General features: G+C 49.5%; 1 protein-coding gene across 1 annotated transcript in view; it reads left to right on the top strand.

Annotated features, from left to right (window-relative positions):
* Nucleotides 1-260: 260 nt before the first annotated feature.
* UCK2 (uridine-cytidine kinase 2) overlaps nt 261-20611 on the top strand; it is a 69715-nt gene continuing 49364 nt past the window's right edge. Inside the window, exon 1 of the mRNA XM_072759571.1 lies at nt 261-541. Coding sequence (XP_072615672.1) covers nt 443-541 — 99 coding nt within the window. The 5' untranslated portion in view covers nt 261-442. The remainder of the gene's footprint in view (nt 542-20611) is intronic.

Here is a 20611-nt window from a genome sequence, read left to right as displayed (position 1 = left end):
GGGCGGCGCAGCGGCGGAGGTCGCCGGGGAAAGGGTTAAGCCGGCGGGGGGGGGGGGGGGGCGCGGGGGGCGGGGAGGGCCGGGCTCGCACCTCTCCGGAGACCTCGGGCGGCGGCGCGGGGCCCGCGAGGGGCGGGGGCTGGGGCCGGACGCCCGCCGCCTGCCGCCTGCCGCCTGCCGCCTCCGCCGCCGCCTCGGCGAATCGCAGCGCGCTGCCCGCCCGGATTGGAGCAGCAGCATCACGCTGACCTCGCCCGGGCTGGGAGCCGCGCCGGCCGCTGCGGGCAGAGCAGCCTCTCGGCGCCTCCGGGAAGCGCAGCCCCACGGCCGAGCTCCGGGCGGGGCGCGGGGAGCGGAGCGGGGCGCGGAGCGGAGCGGGGAGCCGGCGCGGGCGGGGAGCGTGCGTCCGGCGGCGGCAGCGGGAGGAGGGGCGGCGCCAGCCATGGCCGGGGACAGCGAGCAGACCCTGCAGAGCCACCAGCAGCCCGGCGGCGGCGAGCCCTTCCTCATCGGCGTCAGCGGGGGCACGGCCAGCGGCAAGGTACGGCGGCGGGCGGCGGCGGCGGGCTGCGGGGCTGCGGGCTGCGGGGCTGCGGGGCTGCGGCCCGGGCCGGTCGGGGCTGCGGCCGCCGCGTGGCCCGCCCCCCCCCCCCCGCTCCTGGCGACGCTCCAGCGGCCGGCGGGCTCCGGGGCGCGGGGTCCCGGGCGGCTCCTCGGGGCGACCCGCGGGAAGCGGAGGCTTATTGTTTTGCGGATCGGTCGGCGGGGTGGGCGCCGGGGGGCCCCGATGCGCCGCCTCCCCCGGGACCCCGGGACCCCGGGGCGGGGCGGCGGGGCGCGCGGGCGGCGTCCCGGGGACGGAGGGGGAGAGGGGGGAGGGGGGGGAGGGGGAGGGGTGCGGTGGGGAGTCCTGGCCCCGCTCGCTGCGGCGACGTGGGCGAGGGGCGGCCCGTGGGGGCGTCTGCGTTCCGGCTGCGAGGGGCCGCGGCCGGCCTCCAGGAGAAAGTTGCGCGGGCTCGGGCTCCCGCACGCGGGGAGGACGCGCCCCGGGCCCGGGGAGGGGGCGCCCCGGGGTGTCCGGCCGCCGCCCCCGCCGCCCCCGCCGCCCCCGCGCCTCTTTGTTTTATCGGCGAGGCCTGGAGAAGCCGGGGGGGGTGCGCTCGTGGCGCGACCCGGCGTCCCTGCGGCCGCGGGTGGCCTGCTCGGCGGCTCCGTGCGCCCGCGGCTGCCTCGGACGCGGCCCGTGTGGCGGCCTGGGCGGGGGCGCGGGGCGGGGGGCGCGGGGCGGGGGCGGGGGCGCGGCGCCGGCGAGGGGATGCGCGGCGCGGGGAGGCGGGCGCCATGAGGAGCGCCACGAGGTCCGCCCGCCCCTCCCCCTCGCGCGGGCTCCCCCTCCCGGGCCGCCGCCGGCCTCCTGACCTCTCCGGGACCGGGGCTCCCGGGGCTCCCGGGGTCGGGGCGGGTCGGGGGCGGGTCGGGGTCGCGGCGCAGGAGCCGGTGTGGCGTTCGCCCCGGGCCGACTGCCTCTTTTTTTTTTTTTCCCCTTTACCAAATTGTTAGGTGTTCCTGCTGGTGCCGCCCCTAGTAATTAAAAGCAAACCCACGATGCTTTCCCTGGCCCTTCGGGGTATCCCCGGCCCCCTCTCTCCGCAGCATATGCCTGTTGCGCGGGACCTTTTTGTCCGCCGCGGTGTTCCCAGCGCTCCCAGCCCGACGCCTGCACCCGGTCGGTCCCCAGGTCGGTCCCCCGGTCGGTCCCCAGGTCGGTCCCCCGGTCGGTCCCCAGGTCGGCCCCCCGGTCGGCCCCCAGGTCGGCCCCCCGGTACTTGCCGAGGTCCAGGCCCCCTGCGGGAGGAGGCTCACAAGGGCAGAGGAGTGCGGCTTTCACAGACGGTGACCTTGGCAATCGCCTACATGGTGTGGGCACTGCAGGACTGAGAACTTGAGACCCTGATGGGGGAAGTAAATCTGTTCCCTGGTCATCACCTGGTCCCGGTTCATACTCACTGCAAGTCCCAAGTGTTACTTCTGTAATGTGTCAAGTGGGAGCTAGTCGTGAGCCATGATGGGAGTAGGAACCCTGTCTCTGGGATTCTTTTTTTTTTTTTTTTTTTTTAAGATTTTATTTATTTATGAAAGAGAGAGAGGCAGAGACACAGGCAGAGAGAGAAGCAGGCTCCATGCAGGGAGCCCGACGTGGGACTCGATTCCCCGTCTCCAGGATCAGGCCCTGGGCTGAAGGCGGGTGCTAGGCCGCTGAGCCACTGGGGCTGCCCACCTGGGATTCTCATCAAGGAGAAGATTAGAGAAACTCTCAAGAAAGGGTCTGTTTTTTTTTTTTTTTAAAAAAAAACCAGATTTTTGTATTTCTTCCGAAAGGACAGGTCTAGAGAGAGCCAGAAGTCACATTGGAAGAGAAAAAAGGAACAGCATTAAGCATGTTGGACACTTTGGGCTCTGAAAAATACTATGTCATTGTTTAAGATTGTTTTAATCATTTTTAAAAAATATTATTTATTTACTTATTCATGAGGGACACAGAGAGAGAGAGAGAGAGAGAGAGAGAGAGGCAGAGACACCTTCCCTGCAGAGGGAAAATCAGGCTCCATGCAGGGAGCCCGACATGGGACTTGATCCTGGGTCTCAAGGATCAAGCCCTGGACTGAAGGCGGTGCTAAACCACTGAGCCACCCAGGCTGCCCCAATCATTTTTTTGTTTTAAAGTAACATTTATTCCCTTTTTTTTAAAAAAGATTTTACTCTTTATTTATTCATGAGAGACACAGAGAGAGAGAGAGGCAGAGACACAAGTAGAGGGAGCAGGCTCCATGCAGGGAGCCTGATGTGGGACTCGATCCTGGGTCTCCAGTATCACACCTGGGGCTAAAGGCGTCACGAAACCCCTGAGCCACCCGGGCTGCCCTGCCCTAATCATTTTTGTTGTTGTTGTTATTTAAAAAAGTCCAAAGGAGCATCGGACTTCTGTAATTCCATATTGTAGTCCATCTGTTGTGATAACATCATGGTTCTTTTATCTAGTCTTAGTGCCTTTCCTGCAAGGAATTCAAAGTTTCAGGGTTTTGTTTTGTTTTGTTTTTTTAAAGAGGGTGATCAGTGTCAACAGGCTGGACCTCCTTTGGAAACCTGAACGTAGTAGTGCAAGAGGATCTAGAAATGAGATTGATCTGTGTTCCCTGGGTATTTATTATGTGCCTGTTAATATAATTTGGAAGAAACAAAAGGATCAAAAAGGACAATTTTAGAGCTCGAAGGAACCTCAGAGTCCCTGGAGTCCAACACTTAGTCTCATCACTTATAGATGAGAAAAACATCGTCGTCGGGTCATATATTTCCCAGTGAAGCCCCAGGTTCTAGACTGGTGCTGTTCATTCCCTGCTATTCCTTGGTCAAGGAAGAATCGCCTTAGGAAAAGTTAAGACTAAGGTTGGGGGGTGGGGGGGACTGTTTTACAGCCTTTACCTTGGACATAGCTGTGGAATGGTTTCAGAAGTACTTGATCCAAAGGGAAATGGAAATGCAGATTGCCTTGTACCCTGGGCCCAGCCCTGTAGATCTTGATTATTCCCACCCTAACCCCTCCTTTATGAGAAAAAACCACTCCCTGTTCAGCTTCTCTTGAGGGCTCTAATTTGTCTCAATGTTGTAGCTGCCCTAGGTACAAGTATTGTACCTTAGGCTAAATTATTTTGGATGTAGAAGGCAAAAATAGTAATTGTGGCTCCATATATCACATATTTTTAGTCTTCGAAGTAAAGATGAATTAGAACTTTAGAGTCAGCTTTGCTAGTCCGGTATGGCAAGTCATTGTTCCAAAGTCATCTTGAAATTGCAGGGGGTTGAGAAAGTTGTTCTGATCTGTGTTAAAAACCAGGTTCTCAACCTTTCCTCTGAAAGGACAGGTCTAGAAAGCAGGAAGTCAAACTGGAAGAGGAAAAAACTAGTATAAACTTCTCCACCTGCATGTATGTCCATGACAGTTGGCGCCAGTCCCCTTTTCCTTTTTGCTGTGACTTCTTCCTCGTCCAATTAAAATAGCTTCTTAACCCTGTACCTTCGCGGCCATGAGAGTGGACCTCCGTGGCTGTAGCTCTCATTGTCTCACTCTCCATTCTGGAAACCTTGGGCCACTCTCCATTGCCCAGACTGCTGGTCATATACTTCAGCACAGCGCAAATCCCCTTGACCCCCAAATGTGGTCCCAGACTTTACTTTTCCCCCTCTTCCTGTCTCTACCCAAATGCACCCAGACACATCTGTGAAACTGCTTTCACTTACACTTTTGCTCTTGGGGTCTTTTCTGGCATGACCTATAATCCTTTTAAGCCTTCAGTTCTGTAAATACTTCCTCCAGGGAACTCTGTTACTCATTTCCTTAGAATTACTTCTTGTCTCTAATGCTTCCATAGTTTTAACTGCATTCACCGCATTTTTGCCTTGTAGTTGACTACTTCCTCCACCGTAATAGAAGTTCTGTAAGAGCATCTCACATATTTGTGTCTTTGTGTCCTTTTTGGCGTTTGATTCAGCGTTAGTGTTTGGTGTTCGTTGAACTGAGTGAGGGCAGACCAAAATTTGTAATTACTCTTTGATTACTTATTTTTTTAAGAGATTTTATTTATTTAGTCATGAGAGACAGAGAGAGAGGCAGAGACACAGAGGGAGAAGCAGGCTCCCTGCAGGGAGCCCCATGTGGGCCTCGATCCTAGGACCCCGGGATCATGTCCTGAGCCACCCAGCTGCCCCTATTCTTTGATTATTTAATTCATAAGACTATTTGAATTAGGATTTGAAGCCACAATTGAAACCATATTTAACTGTTATTCATGTTGCAGTGCCCCAAATATAAAAAGCTCCCCCCACCCTCACCCCTGGGCCCTAATGCATTGGTATTGCTTATCCAAAGACTCACATTTTTGGGCAGCCCAGGTGGCTAGGCGGTTTGGCATTGCCTTGGGCTCGGGGCCTGATCCTGGGTTCCCGGGATCGAGTCCCGTGTCGGGCTCCCTGTGTGGGGCCTGCCTCTCCCTCTGCCTGTGTCTCTGCCTCTCTCTCTGTGTCTCTCATGAATAACTAAATTTTTTTAAAAAACAAAACAAAACAAAAAACCCAACAACCCAGAGCCGTGCATTTTTTTTAGTGGGCACTAAAATAGGTACTTTTTCAGTGAATGTCGTTGTGTGAAGTACTGTATTAAGTGCTTTCGAGGAGAAGTCAGGATACGAGGATACTTGAGAGAAAGTCTCTGTTAGTATTTACTGTTAAAACTTTCTTGAACCACTTTCACCATCAAGCCAGTTTGCCATTTTCTTTTCTTTTTTTTTAAGAATTTTCTTTTCCTTTTGAGATAATCTCTGTACCCAACGTCAGGTTTGAACCTACAACCTGGAGATCAAGAGTCCCGAGCCAGCCGGGTGGCGCCAAGCCAGTTTATCTTTAAAGCGTTTGATTATCTCTTCCCTTTGAAGTCAGATGGCGTTCCCCCATTGATGGCTAACTTTGGAAGATGAGGTTGGGAGGATTTTTGACTTGCCTGACGTCACGTGGCTAGTAAGTGATACAACTTGGATTGAAATCCGGGTTTTTGGGGGGTTTTTTTTCCCTCCTTTCCTCAATCTGTGTCAGTTCTGAGCTGTCTTCACAGGCAGCAGGCGGTCCTCTGAAGTATTTTGGGAGAGGTTGGTCTGACTGTGTATGAGTAATACAGACCAAGAGAGGAAACTGCAGTCCCCTCAGAGGTGTGGGCTGTCACCTCAGCTTAGCTTGGCTGTGACTCAGCATCTGCTTTTGGAGCACTCTGGAATGTGCCGTGGGCCTGCGTCTCCTTGGCACCGTCCCCCTGTTCCTGGGACCTCAGCAGCCATCCCCATCTGGCCAGACTGCTCATTCCACACCTTCCTTCTGTTGGGTGCTCCCAGAACTGTGGGACCGCTTTGGTCCTTGCTGTTTTTCTCAAAGCCGGTGCTGTGTGCTTTCTCCCACCCCAGATGGTGGCCACGGCCATCAAGGCCTGGCATGGTCTGGCCCTGCTGGCCTCTTGCCCTCTACCCCTTGCTCTCTGTGTTGCCGGCACGCCTGGCTTTCCCCCTGCCCAAGGAAGACCGTTGGCTCTGCCGGAAACTCTCTCGTTGGCTGTGCCAGCGCCTAGTGCGGTGCCTGGTAGAAGAAAGAAGCAACAACCCGTCTTGAGCATCCAGTATGTTCTTCTCCTGCTCGTCTTCCTGGCTGTGCCTGTAGTCAGCTGCCTCCTCTTACATTCCTTGTTTCCAAGTCTTTGAAGTGTGGCTTCTGATGCTCACTCTCTATGGTCACCGGACTCCAGCTCCCTCTGTGGCATTTGCTGAGATCTAATGCTTGGTGTCCTCATTTCTTTGTTGAGTCTTGCTTTAAGGGAGTTCCAGGCTGGGGACACATTGTATTGAGGAGTGTCACTGTTGAGGACCTTTCTGGCTGGTGGGCTCTGAGATAGTGCTATTAGATTATTCAAGATCTCTGAGGTCTTTGGGATGCGTGTCTCAATGTTTTAAACCAGTGAGAAAGCTCGGAGGATGTGCTCCATGTCTGTGTGCACGGGTGCAGTTTCTTGTCCATCAAACCATTTTTATCATTAAGCCAGCTTACTAGCCAGCTTACTAAAGCATTCCATCTCTTTATCGTAATGTATCATGTATACGTATATATGAATTACATAAGTTTAATCTCCATAAAACACAAATAAAAATTATAAAACTGAGTAAAATGGAACACTTAAAATGGTGGTTTCTTTAATGTTATAAAACCTTTTGATTGTTGCTAAAATACTTTTTTTAAGACTTTATTTATTTGAGAGAGAGAGTGAAAGAGCACAAGCAAGGGGAGCACCTGTCAGAGGGAGAGGGAAAAGCAGGCTCCCCACTGAGCAGGGGAGCCCGATGCGATGTGGGGCTCAATCCCAAGATCCCAAGATCGTGACCTGAACTGAAGGGAGATGCCTAACCGACTGAGCCACCCAGGCGCCCAAGAGTGTTTTACTTTTAAAAATCTTGTTTCACACGTGGTGATTCATGGATCTCAGATGATCTTGGTGATGATAGTCTTGGTGACTATGAGGCTCAAGGTATGGTTCTAAGTTTAGTCTTTTGAATCCTGATTTAAAAACCATCATACTTGAAAAAGTCATCTCCTTAAGAGATCCAAGAGCAAGAAATTCTCCATTTGCAATGTTTACCCAAATCACAATAGTCCCATCCCCCCAAACCAGCTAGAAAATTTTCACCCTCTGTCATCCATCAGCTGTTTTTGCAAATCAGGGTGCTCCATTTAAAGATTTGTTAATTAGCGGATTCAAACTCTACTGAAAGTCATTATTTGGAATATTTTGCAAATTTTTACATGTTTCTGTCTACAGGTTTTATAGGTGCACACATAGGTTTTGGCAACAGAGTTGCTTAACCATGGAAACATTTTTAGATCTCTAACAGAAAATTTGATCATCTTCCTTTAATAAATGTAATTGTTTTCTTTCACTCTTCCATAAAACAGCAAGTCATAACTTTATTTACTTATTTTCTTTAAAGATTTTATTTATTTGAGAGAGAGAGAGCAGAAGCAGGTAGAGGGGCAGAGGGGGAGGGAGAAGCAGACTCTGCTGAGCAGGGCTCAGTCCAGGACCCTGGGATGATGACCTGAGCTGAAGGCAGACACTTAACCCATTGAGCCACCCACCCCTCTATTTTTGATATAAGTTTTTTTCATCATGGCTAAAGAGTAGCAAAGGATATATGCTGATATATTGTACATACTGACATTCTGAAACAATAATTGTTTCATTCTTTTAAGTGTATCTAGTGGGTTCTAAATACTGTAATAATTTGGCGTATTGTCATCCATTAAAAAAATAAATGAATAAGCTCGTAATTTGAGCCAGAAAGCTTCATTTTTTTTTCCTCCTTGAAATCACATTTCAATTCCACTTTCCCCACAACATAGTAACTTAAGCTCATCTATTTTTATGCTTGAAAATCTTTTATTGGGGATGCCTGGGTGGGTGGCTTAGCGGTTTAGCGCCTGCCTTCAGCCTAGGGCGTGATCCTGGAGTCCCGGGATCTAGTCCCATATCGGGCTCCCTGCATGGAGTCTGCTTCTCCCTCTGCCTGTGTCTCTGCCTCTCTCTCTCTGTGTCTCTCTCATGAATGAATAAATAAAATCTTAAAAAAAAAAAAAAGAAAACCTTTTATTGATCATTCTATCATTCTTATGCAACAAAAACATACCTGTACATAGGAATGATTTTATTTCCTATTGTCTCTTTGGTGTTAATTTCTTTTGGATTCTATTACTGTGGCTGTTGTCACAGGGTAATCAAAACAAGTAGATAAACATTTTGATAAATACTTAAACATAAAAAGTAGACTTTGGTTGGAAGGCAACTTGATGGGATAGATGGAGCTTCCCCCCTCACAAGTATGTCTTGAATTGGTGGATTATTACTACTTACTGCTAGAATAAGATTTTTCTCTTGTGTAGTTAGAAACTTTGAGAAGCCCTGTTGGTGTAAGTAGATGGGAGCAGAAGGGCTTTTGTTATATCAAGGTCACTCAGTTTTTACTTTTCAAAATATGTGTCAGAACCCAGAATATTTTTATGAATCAACCAGCTTGCTGCTCACCTCCTGTAATTTTGTCAAAAGCAGAAAGCTGGAGACCTTCAGATTTGTAAGAGGATTTTGTGACGTCATTAGCCATTCACTTTTTCGTATCAGTGCTAGTATTTCACCTTGCCCCTTCATGTGGCCATTAATTTAGGGGACGTGGCTTCCAGCCTAGCTTTGCCAGTACTTACTAGCTATCTGTATGTGCATCCACAGGAGAGGCTCCTTTCATGCTTTAACATTTCTCAATTCTGTGGCTAGCCGCAAGTGTTCTAGAGTGATCTTTTGGTGGGGTCCTAAAAGGCTGTTAACCCTGTCCCATGCCAACGTTCACTTCAACTGGGTATTAACCAGGTTTCTCATAGATCCTGGGACCCCGTATCTTACTCTCATAGATGTTGCTGCTTTTCCTAGCGTCCACCTACCTTCCTTTTCCTTACCTGGGTAACGCCTGCCCATCTTTCTGTGCATGTTCTATCATGGCCTCTCTTGGGAAGTCCTTCAGGCATGCTTGGGTGTCCCTCTTCTATGTTGCTAAAGCATCCCAACAGACCGCAGTCATAGGACTTCCCCCACCCTGTGATGCCCTTGCTCCTTGAGTCTGCCCTCCTCTTCTGACTGAGTCACAGCAGGGGAGACATGGGAGGCTTTGTTTTTCCTCACTCTTTCTCAAGGCTAACATGTGAGCTGAAAAGTCTAGGTAGGTCCTCAACAAATATTTGTAAAATAGCCCAATATTAAGGACCTCTTTCTCAAAAACCCTTGCCATTTTCTCTTGAGATCTCAGCAGGAATCTCAGGATGACCAGTATTTAACTCCTGATCTTACCCTCATGTGTGTTCACCCTGCACCCTTTCCCATCTCGGCTGCTGATGACTCCATCCTTCTGGGTGCTCAGACCTCAACTTGGAGTCATTCTTGACTACTCTCTTCCATTTGTATCCAGTCCACAAAGAGGTCTTGCTGGTTCTGTCAACACTTTGGTATCATGGCACGTCCTCCATCGGCCCCTACTCACCTCCACTGCTTCAAGCCCCCATCCAAGCCACCAGCCTCTCAGAGTTGGGTCATTGCTTTAGTATCCAGGCTCCTCTCCCTCTCCCGCCTCTGTCCTTGGTCATTCTACTCTCCTCACAGTGGCCAGAGGGATCCTGTTCAAGCGAAGGTTGGATAATAATTTCCCTGTTCTTCTTAAAACCTTGCAGTGACTTCCCTCCCATTTTACTCCCAGTAGAGAACCCAAAGTCCCTGCAAAGATCCGCAGGTTCCCCAAGATGGCTTTGCACTGGCTGTTTCTTCTGCTAGGATAGCACTTCCCTCAGATAGGTATCAGTATGGTTGGCTCTCACCTCCTTATGATCACATTGTTTAAAATCGCAGGGGCACCTGGGTGGCTCAGGTGGTTGAGTGTCCAATTCTTGGTTTCGGCTCGGGTCCTGATCTCACGGTCATGGGTTCAAGCCCCATGTTGGGCTCTGTTCGGTGTGGAATCTGCATCAGATTCTCTCTCCCTTCTTCCCGCTTGTGCTCTCTCTCGCACTCTCTCAAATAAGTAAATATATAAAATCTTTTAAAAAATAAAGATTGCACACTATAGGCCTTCAATTATTTGCTGAATAAGTGGTTGAAGAATGCGTTACTTCTTTGCTCAGTTTTCTCTTCTAATAACTAGTTTTCAGCATTTAAACCTGGTTGCTTTGGCGGGTTGTGGGGAGTTGTGGACCGCAGTCCCATGGCTGTTTATATTTGTACTTTTTGGGGTCCCTTTACCTGGGTAGGATTACTGGCACAAGGTCAATCCCAGAGCTCAGTGTAGGCGTACATGCTAGGTGGCTTAGGTGGTGCCTGTTTAATGGTGCATTTTTAAAATTATGAAATCATCTGGAGGGTAACCATTATTATGTCTTATCAAATTCTTATTACAGATGTTGCCTATTTCATTTGATTAGGTGCTTGTTAATATGAATTGGGTCTTTACTTTAACTCAAGAAATGCTAGACGAGTAGATCTTTTAAGCCAACATGATTATCTTCCCTATCTTAGGGGAAGATCGATCTATCATCTTTGGAGAAAAGCTGTCTCTACTTGGGGGCAGCTTGCATTCGTCTGAATAGACTTTCTGTAGCTTGGATTGGAGCCGGGAAAGCGCTGAGCAGAGCTACGGTCCGGGACGTTGTAGCTTTTTAGGTTCTTCTGAGTTTAGTGCATCTTGTGTGGAAGAGAGTATATCCTTGTTGAGTTGTAGAGATTTGACATGACAAAGACATTTTCCAAAGCTATTGGTCCATTAGGATTATTAATGTTCTTCTTTCATTCACACAGATGATATATAATTACATGTACTATAACTTTAGTTTCTTTTGTAACACTGCAGTGTTAAGATGTGAGGTGCTGCTGTTGAAAATATTTTCCTTTTTTGACAAAAGAAATGCAAACACTGTAAACTGGAGTTGTTACGGTCTTTACTGTTGAATGAACTCATGATAGGATTGGTAATAAGAAGTAGTTCTGAACAGGAATAGAACTCAGAGCCCAGGGCTATACCCAGGGGGCCAGGGGTGGCCTGCCCCATCTGTGTGGCTCATGGGTTGGCATCTGTGCCGACAGGTGCCCTGGAATCAGTAGACATTTATTGAAGCAGGTGTGGCAGGACTGCCTTTTGTCTCTGTGGGGGCTTCTGAGGGTGTGTTTCTCTTGTGTGGCATATTTTGACTAGTCAGTGGTTTTATTTTTCACCACTTCCTTGGTAGAGAGTAAATATTTGAAAACAGAATAGAATAGTATTTGACACATAGTATTGAACTCAAGAGTATTTGAACGAGAGAGGCAGTGAATACTCACTCTCCTGGAGGGAAATGCAAGCAGCGGGGCTCTCCGTGGCTCACCATGAAGGACACAAGCCCGTGTGCACGCTGGATGGGCCCCTTGGCTTCTGGAAGCCATCATCAGGAGAGGTCATGCTTGATGTAGGAAAGCTTGTGTTGTGGATGTGTCCTCTAAGAAGAGCTAAATCCCAGGCCTGCCACGAGGCTGCTTCTGTGAGTCTTGGTGGGGTTTAACGTCTTCATGGTATGATAGAATCGAGGCTTTATGAGGTCTCTGCTTCAAGCAAGGATTGGAGTACAACTCCCTGGTTTCTTCTGGAAAGTGCTTTCTCGCTCTAAGTCCAGACAGCTTGATGGGGTGGAACAGACATGGGCTTTGGAGTCAGCCACACTTGTGTTCACATCCCACCTTGACCATTTTTTTTCCCTAAAGATTTTAATTATTTGACAGAGCACACAAACAGGGGGAGCAGCAGGCAGAGGGAGGGGGAGAAGCAGGCTCCTCACTGAGCAGGGAGGGAGTCCAGTGCAGGGCTCAATCCCAGGACCCCAGGATCATGACCTGAGCCGAAGGCAGGTGCTCAACCAACTGAGCCACCCAGGCATTCCCCACCCACCCCCGACCCATCTCGACCACATTTATTTATTTATTTATTTATTTATTTATTTATTTATTTAATTTATTTATGATAGTCACACAGAGAGAGAGAGAGAGGCAGAGACACAGGCAGAGGGAGAAGCAGGCTCCATGCACCGGGAGCCCGATGTGGGATTCGATCCCGGGTCTCCAGGATCGCGCCCTGGGCCAAAGGCGGGCGCTAAACCGCTGCACCACCCAGGGATCCCCTCGACCACTTTTAATGGTTCTTCTGAACCCTTTCTACATCTGTGAAGAGCTGATAATGTCCAGTGTGGAGAGTTGCTGGTAGGACACAGTCACAAAAGGCACGCAGAAGTTTCTCCACCGTGACACTTCTGCTGTGGGCGGGACCAGGGTTTGTGCTCTGGGCAGGTGTGCCAGCCACCTGGCTGGCTGGTCCCCAGCAGCCCAGCCTCCGGGCCCTGTGCTGGCCAGGTGTGGTGCCACTGAGAGCGAGGACAACCTGTTAGGACAGTTTGATTCCCACTTACTCACGTGATGTTACTTGCTCAAGGCAGTGGCCCTTCTCTGCTGAGAAGGCCGCAGCTAGTCAGCCACTGCCCACTCCCTGCTGTGGGCTGCCCTTCCCGCGTCTCTTCTCTTATTGGTCCTTCTCTGAAGTTGTCAAGTTGGACCTTTTTCTTGAAAAGAGTGAAGTAGACTTGTTTTCTAATGGGTGGTGAGGGGAGAAAGGGCAGCTTACTAACATTCCTTTTTAAAAACCCTCCTGGGCACCTGGGTGCCTCAGTCGGGTAAGTGTCTACCCCTCAGGTCATGATCTCAGGGTCCTGGGATGGAGCCTCTGGCTCCCTGCTCAGTGGGGAGTCTGCTCCCCCTCTGCTCTTCCCCCGATGCTTGTGAACTCTCTCTCAAATAAAATAGTTTTTTAGAAAGAAAGAAAAAAAAAACCCCTCCTAATTAAAAATAGAACCTGTGGGAAAATGCACAGATTTTATGTGTAGGGTTCAGGGAACGATCCCAAAGCGAACACCTGTGGAAGTGCTCACCGAGGAGTAGAGTGTGTGACCAGCACCACAGGGAGCCAGCCCATTGTCATTACTGCCCTCACTGCCCCTTCTGTCAGCGATTTGTTGACTTAGTAGAGACAAGGTAGGTTTTATGGCTGTAGGGTTGCCAAGACTTGTGTGGCTCTAGGAACTTGGTCTTGTACGGAAGATACATCATAAAAACTTCAATCATCATTTGCCTAGAGATGGCTTCTCAAATCCAGATCCCAGTGTCTCCTAAAGCTTTTACCCTCGGGGGGTGCCTGGGTGGCTCAGTCGGTTGAGCATCTGGCTCTTGGTTTCAGCTCAGGTCGTGACCTCATGGTCCTGGGATTGAGTCCCACGTCAGGTTCTACGCTCAGCAGGGATTCTGCTTGAGGATTCTCTCCTTCTGCCCCTTCCTGTTTGCTTTCTCTCTCACACACACTCTCTTTAAAATAAATAAATAAAGCTTAAAAAAATTCCAATAAAGCTTTTTTACCCTTGCTTGTCCCTGAAAGAACAGGTCATGTCTTCCATTCACGTGTTCATCCGGTAAATGCTCACTTGGTTTCTTACCAAGTGCCAAGCACCCCGCTAGGTGCTGGGAGAACAGGAGTGTGCAGCAGATGAAGCTCTTGACCTCACGGAGTTTACACGTCCAGGTCTGACTCATCTCTGCCAACCCAGGGCCTAGCTTAGTGCCCGAGCACGTGGTGGGTGTTTAATAAGTATCTGCCAAACCCAGCTAAATAGCCTCCCCTTACTTTCTGGAAGCATCCATCCTCCTACATTGTGGTCGGCTGCAGATCTGTGACTTCTGGGTTCCCGGGTCCTGGATCGCAGGCTGTCTACCTCTGGACCCTTAGCCTTGTGCACAGAAGGGACTTTTTCTGATTCTCAATGCACGACAAGGGCCACATGAGTAGTGTAGTCAGGAAGAGGAGTGGAAACCTATGAATGGCTGTGGTAAGGCCTTTCTTGCCACCGTCACCAGTAGTTCTCTGGTTCCCAGGTCCTGTTAAAGCTGTTGATAAGGATCTTACTTTGCAGTAACATTTGACAATGACCACTGCCTCCAGGGAACTTTCTTTACCTCCCCGCTCTTGGCTGGCCTTCTGTCTCTCTCCCTGTTCTTTCCCAGCCCTCTTGCTGTGTTTTTGTCTACCTGTGAATGTGTTGTGCCTCGGGACCCCCTGCTTGGGTTGGTGGTTTTCTCTGGCTTCATCTCTGGATCCTCCATCTCTTGATGATTCCTCACGTTCCTTCTTGTCCTGAATCCTTTCCTCCTTGTCCATTCATCTGGTGGTCCTATTAACTCCCCTGGTCTGTCCACAGACCTGTGCCGTCTGTGTTTTCTCTCCACCCAAAGGCATGGCACTGAAACCTGGCATCCAGCCAGCGCTCTTCCATCCTCCCTCATCCATCCAGGCGCCCCTGGGGTCCGGTCAAGTCCGCTTTCTCCTGAAATGAACCTCCCTTCCCAGCATCCATCATTTCTTGCCTGGATAACTCTCCACTGACTGATTTCCCAGCTGCCAGTCTGGATCTTTTTTCTTTTTTTTTAATATTTAATTTATTTATCCATGAGAGACGCAGAGAAAGAGGCAGAGACACAGGTAGAGGGAGAAGCATGCTCCCTACCGGGAGCCAGATGTGGGACTTGATTCTGGGACCCCGGGATCATGCCCTGAGCCGAAAGCAGACCCTCAGCCACTGAGCCACCCGGGTGCCCCAGTCTGGCCCTTTTTCAAAACATTCCCCATATTGCTGTTAGAGCAGAACAATCTTTTGAAAAAAAAAAATGCAAGTGTGATCAAGCCTGTCAATCCCCTAAAATTCTTGGTGATTCTCCTTCACCTGCGGTCTTGGGTCTTGTTGTTGGCACTGCCGCCCTCCCCGGCCTCACCCCCCAGCCTTCCAGCATATTCTCTCCAGCCTTTCCTCCTGCCACCCTCCCTATGCCATCCTGTCCTCTCCCAAACTCATTGTCAGTTCCTTCCTGTACCCAGGTCTCCGAGCACTCACCTCCGCACCTCTGGACATGTTGCTGCTCCTTCTCCACATGCTATCCCCTCCTCTTCCGTTTGGTCACTTCAAAGTCCAAGGAAGTGTCTGGCAGCCCCTGCAATCTGAACTGAGGTTCCTATTCTGTGTTTTCCTCCCTGCGGCACCGAATGTTGCTGTACACTGTTTGTCTTTCCAGTAGACTGAGGGTTTTTTTTTCTTTCCCAAGATTTTATTTATTCATGAGAGACACACGGAGGGAGGCAGAGACACAGGCAGAGGGAAGCAGGCTCCCTCCGGGGAGCCTGTTGTGGGACTCCATCCCAGGACTCCGGGATCACAACCTGAGCCAAAGGCAGATGCTCAACCACTGAGCCACCCAGGTGCCCCTAGACCATGAGTTTTAAGAGCAACGTCTTTCATCTACCCACAGTATCATAGGTGCTCAAAAATACTTGAGGGGGTTGGAAGGAGGTGGTGGTGTTTTGCCATGAGCATGGGATTGGTTTATGTACAGGCTTCCTCTGGCTTATTTTGTTTGCTTTTGTTGTTGTTGTAATTGTTGTTTGCTTTTGTTTTGAATTTGAGATCTGAAAAGTTAATCTCACATCTATAGTTGTTGGTTGATAATGCTCCTGATCTTCGTGGTGGTTGCTGTCTGCAGCACTGACCATTAGGGTAGGGTGGGTAAGAGGTGTTCTTGCAGGAGGCACGCTTGTTTATGTTGAGAATGGTTTGCCCTCTGCCTTGCCTGCCTTGTGAGCTGGGCCCTGTGAGCGTGTAGGTGTGTGGAGGGTGAGGGGGATAGGCGTAGGCGTAGGGATGGCAGACGGACTGTCACCACTGCTTTGGAACACAGGGCTGCTGCAGAAGACTTTGACTTTGTGAGATTAAAAAACTATTAGTTTGTGTGAAGAGTCCTTGTATGTAAGTGTGGAAAAGTCAGCTTTAAATGAACCGTGCGGGGGATCCCTGGGTGGCGCAGCGGTTTAGCGCCTGCCTTTGGCCCAGGGCGCGATCCTGGAGACCCGGGATCGAATCGGGCTCCCGGTGCATGGAGCCTGCTTCTCCCTCTGCCTGTGTCTCTGCCTCTCTCTCTCTCTCTCTCTGTGACTATCATAAATAATAATAATAAAAAAAAATTTAAATGAACCGTGCGGGCAGCCCGGGTGGCTCAGCGGTTTGGCGCCTGCCTTTGGCCCAGGGCGTGATCCTGGAGACCCGGGATTGGGTCCCACATTGGGCTCCCTGCATGGGGTCTGCTCCTCCCTCTGCCTGTGTCTCTGCTTCTTTCTCTCTCTCTCTGTTTCTCTCATGAATAAATAAATAAAATATTTTAAAAAATGAACCATGCATTTATAGCAAAAGCTATGGCTATTGGGCTTTTAGGCAGATGTTTGAGTTTCACATTTGAATTGAGGTATTTTGGGGGGTGGCGCAGATTTTTAATTATTTTGATTAAGTAACTCCTAATCATGTTTTTGCCAGTTTTCTTTCTCAATCAAAAGTGAGACATGCTCTTGCAAAACACTGACATACTACCAGTGGAGCACCTCTACATTCCACTGCTTCATTTTATTTTTATTTTCCTTATTTAATGCCATCTGAAATTATTTATATGTGTATTTACTATCTATTTCCTTTCAAAATCCGCCTGCTCCCAATAGCTCACTTCCTTAGCATCATAGTTAGGTGCTCCACTCAGGTCGTTCTAAGTGTTTAACACGCACCATCTCCTTTAATTCCTCAAGAGCCCCAAGGGGTAAATTACTATGATTATCCCCAATTTCCAGATGAGGAGATTGCAGCCCCGAGAAGTAAAGTAACTATCTCATGCAGACAGCATGTGATAGTTTAGACCTTTGCTGCCTCTCTGGAGCCCACTCTGCTCCACTGAGTCTGCGCAGAACTTTGCATCGCTGGTCCTCCATACAATCTGGTTGTTTCCCCAACAAAAAGCTCTTTCTTTTTCAATTACAAACATACACTTATACACAGACATAGTCCTTTTTACATAAATGTTGCCCCTCTAGGGAAACATATTTTTTTTTCCATGACTCCCTGGGGACCACATCCCTTGAGGTGTGACATTATCTTAACTCTGCGACAATTAACAGAATCTGAGGTCAATTTATGTTACCCAAATGTCAGTCTCCTTGAGATTTGGCAAACGTTTTAGCCTCATCTGCAGTATCCTGGGGAGAGGGATGCTCTTGCAGATGGCTGCTGCCGTGTCTTTGCTGGTGAGTTTTACTGGTAGATGTCATCCCTGTAAAGAAAATTAATGTCGCCGAATTCTAAGCACGTACCTTATTTGGAGTTTTGAGCATCCGGGATACCAACTGTGGTATTTTCCTGGTTCCTGTAATTGGACTGACTGATGAGAAAAAAGACCCCATAAAAAAAAATTTTTTTTTTTTGGCAATCTTTTATAGTAATATTTGGGAGGTGGCTAAGTCTTGTCTTTTTCTTCCCCCTCCAGTGGGAGCACAGGATTGTCCTGTAGGGCAGGGGTTCTTGTCCTGTAGGGCAGGGGTTCTAAGATTGGCCCGGGGTCCGTGGATGGACTTCAGAAGGGCCTTCAATCTCATGAAACTTGCACACAGAATTTTGTCATGTGTGTACAATTTGCTGGGACGGGATTCCATCCCAGAAGTGAGTGTGAGGACGGCCGAGAGCCCTCTTTGATATGAGCAGTGACACGCTCTCAGTCTCAGGCTGTAAGAATCCTGGAAGCTGGCTTGGTTTAAAGATTAGAAATCTTTTCTTTCTAGTCCCAGAGAATGAAGTAAGTTTAAGTCAGCCTCTGGAGAGGGCAGTTTGGACTTCTCTTTGCTAGGTCACAGGAGTTCTCTCGCATTGGGTGGATATATGGGCTCAGGCCGCTGTAGGGGGAGGCAGAGGCACCTATTTAAATTAAGTAATTGCATTTTGGTGTGATAGCACTGCGATGCTTGCTTTGTCCCCCTCTGAGCCCTCCATCACGGAGACTGGAAATAGCTCACACCCTCACATCTCACTGGCTATTCTTATTTCCAAATGCTGCTGCTTGTGTGCAAGGCTACGATTAAAAATTTAACGTGGGGGCGCCTGGGTGGCTTAGCCGGTTAGGCATCCAACTCTTGAATTTGGCTCAGATCATGCTCTCAGGGGAGTGAGATGGAGCCCCTCGTAGGCTCTGTGCCGAGCACGGGGCCTGCTTGAGATTCTCTCGCTCCCTCTCCCTCTGCCCTTCCCTCTGTCCCCCCAAAAAAGGATTTAACCTGTATTATTATTATTATTACTTGGTAGACGTTTAAAAAAGTATGTGGCATAAAAAGATAGTATTGCCTCAGCTGTGCCACTCCCTAGTATGTGACGTTGGGCAAGTTACTTGCTGTGTGCCTCATTCTTCTCATCTGTAAGATGGGTACAAAATAGTGCCCACCTCTTAAAGGGTGTGTTTAAAATAATACAGAGAAAGCAATAGAAATGCCATTTGGCAAATGGGAGATCACCAGTTAGTGTTATTGGTTCTTTGGACGGTGATGACGACACTGAGGACTGCTACCCCCCTCTGTGAGACCCTCCTCCTTCACCCCACCCCATTTTCCAGAGACTGCCACTTTCAGCTCTTTTGTTCTCTCCTTCTGATTTGTCTCCATATCACACTCACACGGTGTTATTCCGATTTCCCTCTCTCAGTATCAGGCATTCATTATTGACACCCCATTGTAGATGGTGAGGTTTTATTTATTTTTTTTTAAGATTTTATTTATTTATTCATGAGAAACACAGAGAGGCAGAGACACAGGCAGAGGGAGAAGCAGGCTCCTTGCAGGAAGCCCAGCGTGGGACTCCATCCCAGGACCCTGGGATCATGACCTGAGCCAAAGGCAGACAGTGAACCATGGAGCCACTCAGGTGCTGACAACTTTCCCTTTCCCCACATGTCTCTTGTAATGTAATCAAATCCTGTTATGTTGGAGCGACATGTGGTGTTCTACATGCTGATCACATAAACGTTGTTTGCATCCGAATCATGGGATCACGTGGGAGGGTGCTGACCATTCTCGAACATTTGAACTGCATTGCTCTGAGTTGAAGAAAACCAGGATGGGGAATTGTTGACTTGCCTTCAGCGACGTGTGAAGTCAAAGTTGGCCACATGGTTGCTGTAGATTTTGGCTTCTTTTGCGACACACTCATTTTTCTCCTCTTTGGCCTCATCTGTTGGAAGAACCATTCTAGAATCTCAGGAAGAATGGGTAGAAGGTAAGCTTCCAGAAGGAACGTGGCAGTTACAACAGACTGGGAGTTTGGAGTCGAAAGGGATAATCCTTAGGTCTGTGTCAGCCTTCATGTTTTCTGACCAACTTAGGCTGACGTCATCTGTGGATAGAAAGCCTAGCCTTGGCTTCGTGGTGGGTCACAGGAAGGCACAGACATAGGACTGCCTCGGATGATGTAGAACAAAAGAAGCCCCATGTGGGAAAAGGCAGCTTAATGTGTCTGTGAAGAGTAAGTGTGATAATAGGGAAGAGCAGAGTCTTAAAAGTGCCTCCATGGAAGGACCAGGCAGGTTCTTGTGGTTGGCATGTCAATATTGACTGACTTTTCCTCGGTGCAGGTTACTAGGGTGGGGAGAGAGGCAGAGGATATGGAAAAGGGGGGGGAGTTGTGGTTTTGTGGTTCTCCTGTGTTTACCAGTGAGCCCGATGGAGGAGGTCAGGTGTCCGGCTCTGAGAATCCCCAACTGGAGGCAAAGCCTTGCGTTTGTGCAGTACCTGGCAAATCTGTGGGTTCTGGATCCGGGGAGGAGTGTGTGTTGGGTTGGGGGGGTGGGGAACCCAGAACAAAGCAGAATTTCTCTCTGGAGCCACGTTAATGACACTAATGTGATACTATGCCCTGGAGTGAACTTGGTCTGGGACTTTCTGGCCTCTGGGGTTTGGAGGCCAGGGGGCAGGGCAGGGCGGTGGGGTGGGGTAGGTGGTGCAGGAGTGAGATGAGAAAGCCAGTGCTTGGGTACCGATGATAGTTTTAAACAAAATTGATAAGAGACAACATTGAAGGAGGAAAATGAGATTAACGTCTGCGTCAAACGGTTCTTTCCCCATCTCTGGCTCTAAACTTTTTTGTGTCGGGAGTTAGTGGCCACTTTCAAAGGGAATCTGGACTATCTGTAAAAACGAGAAAAGCTGGTTTTAGACAGGAAAGCATGTCCCTTGGAATGAGTAGCAGAGAGTTTTCTTGTCCCAGGTCGCTCTCCTTCCCTTCCTCGCCTCGGTGCGGTGCCTCAGCTCCACACTTTGCATCCAGCCTCTGCCAAGATTTGCCCAATAGCTGCTAGCAGGTCATAAGCTTCTGCAACTTGGTCATCTTCTGTATAAAGTAAGGGTGATTAATAACACCATGACTCAGACTGACTGACTTACCAGGTAAGAGATCTGACGAGGGTGACCCAGAAATGGTGGGAATGGCAGAGAACCTGAGATCTCTCCACGTCCCAGAACCGTCCCCCAGT

This window comes from Vulpes vulpes, chromosome 5 (assembly GCF_048418805.1).
Source record: "Vulpes vulpes isolate BD-2025 chromosome 5, VulVul3, whole genome shotgun sequence".
Classification (NCBI taxonomy): Eukaryota; Metazoa; Chordata; class Mammalia; order Carnivora; family Canidae; genus Vulpes; species Vulpes vulpes.
Note: the sequence above shows the minus strand (reverse complement) of the source record. Positions and strands in the feature narration are given on the sequence as shown.